The following is a 7,313-nucleotide window of genomic DNA, read 5'->3' on the forward strand; positions in this document are numbered from 1 at the left end:
CCAAGGCCCCGGGCCAGGGTGCTCACCGAGCCAGGACGGGGCTCAGGCACCCCACCCTCGTAGCGGCCCCAGCGCCGGGTGCCATCCTGGTACTCCATGTAGGGTCCTGAGAAGACAGCCTGCACCTCAGCCAGGTCGTAGCGGCAGATGGCTGAGGCCTCCAGGGTCTTCCTAAGAACGGGGCACAGGGAAGGGGCCGGGTTGCAGGGTGGAGGCTGGAGCCACCGTCACCAGGGCCATCCCTGTGGTCACTGGCCTCTGGCCCCAGGCTAGCTAGGTGTGGCTGACCATCCCGTTTTGCACCCGGCTTCCCCACCAAGGCTCCTAACGAATCTAAACTGGCCATGGCTTATGGCCCTGTTGTCCCCGGCTCCCGGCCTCCCCGGTGCTCTGTGCTTACCACTGTGTGGTCAGCGTGAAGGCTGCATAGAAGTGTGTGCGGGCAGAGAGGTCAGCATCCAGACTGCAGACCCCGCGCAGCGTCTCATACTGGGGGATGTGGCAGAGGAGACGGGCCTTCAGGAAGGACGTCCACTTCTTCTGCAGGATCTTCTTCCCTCCTAGATCTCCCTGGGGAGTAAGAGCACGGGCCAGGGTCAGGAGCCACGTCAGCAGTCCAGCCTCTATCCCGTGTCCCAACCGCATTCCTGTCCACCTTGCACACACGCGCCACTCGGGCCACACGGTGGCTGCTGCGGCTCGGGTTGAAGCTGCTGGAGCCCTCCTCAGCGGCAGCACGCTCCGTGAAGAAGAAATAAACCTTGTCATCATCGCCCACCGCGCTGGCCTCACTCTCCCGCACCAGTACAGAGAACACAAATTCAGCATCTGTGGGTGTAAAGGTTAGGGTGGCTTCTCAGATGCGTGGGGGACCTCTGCGGCCCTTCCCTCCCCGACAGCACAGGAGTGGAACGGCCAGGCTCCCCGGGGGCTAGACCCACGCTAAGCCGCCCAAGGGAGTAAGCACAGACCCGCCGTCCACCTCATCCTCCTAACCGTTAAGCCAGTGCACGGGAGCCTCCTCAGTTCTCAGCGAGTGCGGATGGCGGCTCCGGCGGATGTCAGGGATGCTCCGAAACTCGTACCGCGTGGCCGTGTAGAGGCCTCCATCTCGGCAGGGACGACAGACATGTCAGGTACATGGGGGCAAGTACTACAGGACGCGCATCCCGCACAGAGCCCCTGGGTGGCAGGTGGGCGTGCTCACCGATAACCAGACCGGTGAAGCCCCGGGTGGGGTCATATGGGCACCTCTCCTTCCCCTCCTCGAAGCTACTAGGCATGGTGAAGGACTCGGCATCCTGGGGAAACAGCAGCAGTCAATAGTCCCGAGGAGAGACAGGGCTGTGGCCCGCGCAAGTCGGCCGGGTCTGGCGTTTGCGGGCCAGGGCGGGGCAGGCACACTCACAATGGCGGCACAGAGGGGCTGGAAGGCGTGAGTCCCACATGCGTAGAGGTGCGTGGCGTTGAGCCGCTGTAGGAACCGCACATGATTGAAGCACTCCGTCTATGGGACGAGGTACAGGAGAGGCATGGACCCCTGCCTGGCTCGAGGCCTCCTCCACTGCTGTTCCTTTTCTTTTTTTGTAGTACTAGGAATTGAACCTGGGGCCTTCACAGTGAGCTACATTCCCAACCCTTTTTACTGTATTTTTAAAAATTTGAGTTAGGGTCTCGCTAAGTTACCTAGGCTAGACTGAACTTGGAGTCTTCCTGCCTCAGCCTCCAAGAATGCTAGGATTACAGGAGTGAGCCACCGTGCCTGGCTTGGTAGTTTGGCTCTTGCTTCCACTTTCAAGATAAAAGAGTTCTTTCCAAGATGCTCATGGACCTTTGCACTACCTAGAACACATGCTGTTCCCTGGAAGTCAGTGTTCTTGGCTTTCCAGCAGCATAGCCCTGATACCACTCTGCCGGCTTCTCCTGCAGCCCCTTCTATGCCCAGCTCAGGCCCATCCAGTGCTCCCACCATCCTGACACGCTTCTCTCCTACTGTGCCCAGTTCTGGAGGGTTCCTGAGCCCTCCCTAGAGTGACACCAGGAGACCCAGGCCAGGCCCTGTCCCCTCTCCACCTGCAGGGCCCAGACAGTCAGATTCGCCTCCTCGCCTCCTCCCTAAGCTACATCTTCCCTCCCAAACCTGTCCCTCCAGTCTTTCCCACCTCACTCCCCTTCCCAGTTCCAGAAGCCAGGAGTCACCTCCTTTGGGCTTCTCACCCTCCACCCCACACTCAGTCCCTCTGTGATTTGTTCTTTGTCCTAAACGGCTGCAACTTGGTCTCTCCACCTGCACCACCACCCTGGGCATCGCCACACTGTACCTTCTTTGAACAAGTGCTGTGACCATCTGACCACCCTCCCCAAACTACTTAGCAAATGAGGGATACTTTATGTTGAGTAAACTCAAAAAGCATAAAGGGCCATGTTGCAAATAGCTTCCCATTACCTGCAAAGGGGCCTGCTGCCACCGGCCACAGTTCCCTCCAGAGGTGCCCCTTGGAGACCGCTTCCCAAAGCACGGCGCACAAAAGGGAACACGGTCACCGGCACCAGTTCCGAGGACGAGGACGGAATCCTGCACGGGCTGGGCCTGTATGGCCGGGCCTTGGGCTTTCTCTGCCTCACTCACTCTATCCACACTGGCCTTCGCTGCCCCTCAGGCGCCATGTTCCTCATGTCCTTGCTTCATTAGTGATCCCTCCTCCTGCCTGCTACTCAGTGTTCGAGCCCATGCAGCCTTCCCATCTCCTCCCCCACTCCCTCCTTCCTATCAGTGTGCTCAGGCCTGGTGCCTGGGGCCAAATAACTATTGCTAGAGCGATCTTTCCCTGAGCTGTTTACACTTATTGATTTTGTTTTTCTGAGATACGGTCTTACTGGATAGTCCAGGCTGGCCTCGAACTCACAGTGACCCTCACGCCTCAGCCTCCCAAATCCTGGGACTACAGGCGTGCACTACCACAGCTGACTTAAAATGTTTACATTTAAAAAGGAGACTTGGAGCTGGGGATGTGGTGGCACATGCCTGTCATCCAGCACGCCAGGAGGTTGAGGCAGAGTTCAAGGCCAGCTTGGACTACACAGCAAAACCCTGTCTCACAAAACAAAAACAGGATGGCAGTTAGGAGAAATTCTGTGGTCAAATCAATCTGGAAGCTGCAGATACACTGTTTTCACTGGAGGTCGTGATGTTGCTGCGTCCTGTGGGATAGCGCGAGCAGTGCTTTCCAAATGAATTTGACCAATAAACTCTTCTTCTGAGAATTACTGTTTTGAACATGCTTTGGGAGGTGCCCTCAACAGCTGTTTGGAGGATCTAGCAGGGGAGCTACTCCTGCACCCTTAGCCGAGGACGGGCCTCCCCTATCCCGGTGGGCGTCCTCTCCCACCAGCGTCCAGCTTTGGGAGGGACTAAATGCAGCGGTGAGGCAGGAAGGGGACCTTGCCTGGCAGCCAGACCAGCCGAGTCAACCGTGCAGTCAGAGCGCGGACAGGTGTCACAGCCAGACCACCCGCATCCCCACTGGTGTTCCTTAAAGCCTCGGGACACTGCCCCAGCTTCGTCTGGGAGTTAGGTAGAAACGCAGAACCTGTGTCCTTCCCGACTGCTAGTTAGCACTGCACTTGCAACTGAGTCCTGGCGATTCCTCTACAAGCTACAGTTTGAGTACTCCTGGGTAGCAAACTGTCACAGAGTAAGATGCAAACCTCCGCGGTGCCCTGGCTCCCTCCCTAACCCATGCACACTCAGAGCAGCCTTTGACAGAATCCCTGGAGGGGCTCATGAAAGGCCGTGTCCCAACACCATCGAGCCCACCGAGTCAGAACCCCCAGCCCGGGGACAGCTCTCCAGACAGGTCTGTCCCACAGGACCCCAGCAGACACCTTCTTCTTCAGCTGACGCTTCACTAACTCCCCTCCGTGGAATATGGGCACCTGGGCTCTCCCTCCACCAAAGCCTTATTTTTCTCATCTGTAAAACGGGAACTACTATGGCTTCAAAGTTATTTTAGAACGAGGTGAAGAGAATAGGAAAATCAACACTTAATAGGTTACTAATTGTAATCATGACTATAGTTTGGGAGCCCAGAGGGGATTAGGAGGCCATGACAGGCCAGGCTAACAGGCCACCAGATGGTTGGATTAGAAGGCCGTGCCCAGGGCCTCCACTTTGGCAGCACTCACAATGTTTACTGTGCTTGTGCAATTGGTCGGTACCACCCCATCATGTCCTTTCCAACCCTGGCGTCCCTGATCGAAAAGGAAAAGAAATGAAAAACTCAGGGCAGATCACATTACCTGGTTGTTCTTTCCTTTTTGATGACATTTTCTTCGCGTCTCCAAGGAGGCCTCCCACTGAATCTAGGGACAAAGGGAACACACTGACCGTAAAGTCTATCACTCACAGGACCAGACAATAGGACGCCAGGGGGCTGGGGCACTGAGGCAGGAAGCGCAGCTGTCTGGGGGCTATGGAAGGCAGGTGGGGTTTCTGGGAACCTGGGGCCCCAGGGCGCTGGATGAGCCTGTGGTCTTGGCTTCAAGTGCTAACCTCTTTGTGAGCCCCATCTCCTATGTCCCGGGCGCTGAGCGAGAACAGGGCACCTCGCGCTCCCACCAGCAGTCTTGCTGAGGCCTCCTCTAGGAGCAGCGTTGAGTAGTTCTGGGCTTGGGCCTGGAAGTGCCTGACCCCAGAGAGCTCTGGGGGAGTGGGGCAGTGAGCCGGGCGTGTGGGCTGCTTCCTGCCCCAGCCCTGGCTCCCACAGCCTTCCACGGATGAGGCTCGAACCTTCAAAGGGGATGGTCATCCGCGGGGTGGCATCCAGCTCTCGGGACGGTCTCCGCAGGGAGGGCCCAGGGGCTGCCCCTGCCATGAGGAAGCCTAGGAGAAGGGGCCAGAGGCTCCCCCACATCTTCCTGGGGAGGTCCAGACCAGCAAGACCCCCAACAGGAGCCAGGACCGGAGGCACAGGAGGGAGGGGAAAACAGTCACCGGGGTCAAAGTCCAGCAAGGTCAAGTGGAAAGTCAGGGGTCAAGAGGCCGTGGGGGTCAAGCCGTTACGGGGCCAGGGAGGATCCTGGAATGGGGGGGACATGGAGCCACAGAGTCCTATGGCCATGGAATCACAGCTCAGAGCCAGAGAGCGGGACCCATCACATGCCTTCCTGCATCAGATGCAAACTCCATGGTGAACTGGACTGGAGGAGTCAGAGGGCTGTAGGCTCCTAATGGGGTCCCCTGACCGGTACTGCGGGGCTGGCTAGTCCTGCTTCTCTGACATCTGTTTTGAAGGAGGAAAAAAGGAGAAAGTGCTTTGATCTACATAAGGGTAAAAGACGGATGGCATTACCCAGACTTCAGGGGAAACTAAAGGTAGGGGTACAGAACCCCCCTGCCAGGTCAGCTCCACTCTGATGGAGAGGCTGGGGTGGAACCTGCCTTCTTGCCCCAATCCAAGCCCAAGGTAATGGGCCTCTTCTGGTCAAGTCAGGGTTTTGGTTCTCAGAGCCAAGGCCTGTGCCTGCAGCACTAGCTGCCCTGCTGCCAGCCCTCCGCAGAAGGCCTGGGCAGGGACATTTAATGGGCCTTTGTTCAGTCTGTCCTGTTTCCCTTTGTTTTTTCTTTTCCTTGGCCTGAGCGCTCCCTCTGGAATTTCTCTTTAATTAGACACTTCTCCTCCGCGGCATTCTTCTCCAAGGGGGTGAACATTTCTGTCCTGCCCGTGCGAGTCAGTACTGCAGCCTTCAGCGAAGCGTCCCATGTGTTCCTACCTGACAGCAGGCACTCACAGGCCCGGGGCGCGGGCCTGGGGTGGGTGGGCCTCTGGGTGCCCCTAGCTGCACAGGAAAGTCTGTGCAGGAGGTGTGAAGCAGTGCTCCGGACTTAAGCCACGTTCGGGAGTGAGCACTGGGCCCCTGGAGCTCTTGGCCACCTCCCCCAGTCCATCTGGACACTGTTCCCCAGCCTGGACCCTCTCTCAAGCCAGCCACTGGGGATGAGGTGGGCATGGGTGACAGGGGCCTTAAACTCCAAGGGGGCTTCCCAAACTGGGTTGGGAGTGGAGGCGGCCAGACCCACCCCGTCTCACCAGACACCCACAGGCAGGGTCAGAGGGTGCTGCTGCCCTCCTATCCCTTTTGGGTCAAATATTAACTACCAGGCCTTCAAAGGAAGGGAGGGGTCAGGAGCAAGCTGGAGGGAAAACAGGAATCTGGAGGGTTTCTTCCAGAGGTGAAGGTCAGCACTGTTGCAGGAGGGCAGAGAGGAACACAAGAGGGACAGAGGAGGGCCCCTGGGCACCTGCCTTGGGGGCTGGGGCAGCAGGAGGCTCCAGGCAGGCCGCCCGTGTCCAGGCCCTCACCGTGGGGCACACCTGTTTACCCTGGAGCCTCCTGTTTGCTCGGCAAGAAGGGAGAGCCTTAGGACTGGACGGGGTGGGGCGGGAGGGGGAACACACCCAGAGAAGAGGAGCCACTCGGTGCACAGGGCACACTTATACAGGCTGCTGTGTCTCACAAGCCCAGAGAGAGGCAATGCACGCACCCAGCTGTGCACACATGTTCATGAGGAGGGCTGTGAACACGTGTACCTGCAGGACAGTCAGTCACACAGCCGTAAGGAGGTTCCAAGCAGCTATGTCCACAGAGGACAGGGCAGCAGGTGGTCATGCACACTCAGGTGTCCACGTGGCCTTCCATTCAGCAGGCTGTAACACACACGTGTGGGTTTATTTAAAGGCTGCACAGCCATGCGACAGGAGGGCCTGAATGCAAAGGGGCAGGCACACAAAGCACGACAGTGGGTCAGGCACAGCAGTGTTCACAGAAGGACCGGTAGTTCTCAAACATACAGCTGCATCCATGCGGAAACGAGCACAGTACACACAACGATCTGCCGTCCGCCTCCACGAGTGAAACGCAGAGCTGAACTCTGCCTCCCATTTCGCAGGGCAGATCCTCCGTGCGGTGATGGGGAGGCTTCTGACCTGGGGCCAGGGCAGGTGCGGGGTGCAATGGAGGAGGGGCTCGCCAGAGGAAATGGAATTAACTTCGGTCCTCTACCCTCCCGGCTGCGGCCGGAGCTCTCAGCCCACCGAGCCTGCCACCCCTTCCCGGCTCAGCGAGTTCAAGGTCTGCAGTCCACACCCCGCGCTGCCCAGCTGTACAGTTCTGGTTCCTCCCAGAGCCTGGCCCTGAACTCTGCGATCGCCTGCTCTTTACGAGCCCACAGGGGGAGAAAACTAGATCTCGACCGATCCCTGGGCGGAGGGAGACGCCGCGGCCTCGGCGGAGGGTCGGGGGTTCTCGACCTT

At 58.5% G+C, this 7,313-nt stretch overlaps 1 protein-coding gene across 1 annotated transcript in view; it reads right to left on the bottom strand.

Annotated features, from left to right (window-relative positions):
* Sema4g (semaphorin 4G) overlaps positions 1-6,537 on the bottom strand; it is a 9,888-nt gene extending 3,351 nt beyond the window's left edge. The window contains 9 exon segments of the mRNA XM_033761466.1: positions 7-171; positions 401-570; positions 656-828; positions 997-1,110; positions 1,208-1,301; positions 1,409-1,507; positions 4,300-4,362; positions 4,553-4,701; positions 4,790-6,537. Of these exon segments, the coding sequence (XP_033617357.1) occupies positions 7-171; positions 401-570; positions 656-828; positions 997-1,110; positions 1,208-1,301; positions 1,409-1,507; positions 4,300-4,362; positions 4,553-4,701; positions 4,790-4,913 (1,151 nt within the window). The 5' untranslated portion in view covers positions 4,914-6,537.
* Between the last annotated feature and the right edge of the window lie 776 nt (positions 6,538-7,313).

This window comes from Fukomys damarensis, unplaced genomic scaffold, assembly GCF_012274545.1.
Source record: "Fukomys damarensis isolate Sample0158 unplaced genomic scaffold, DMR_v1.0_HiC HiC_scaffold_8, whole genome shotgun sequence".
Taxonomy (NCBI): Eukaryota; Metazoa; Chordata; class Mammalia; order Rodentia; family Bathyergidae; genus Fukomys; species Fukomys damarensis.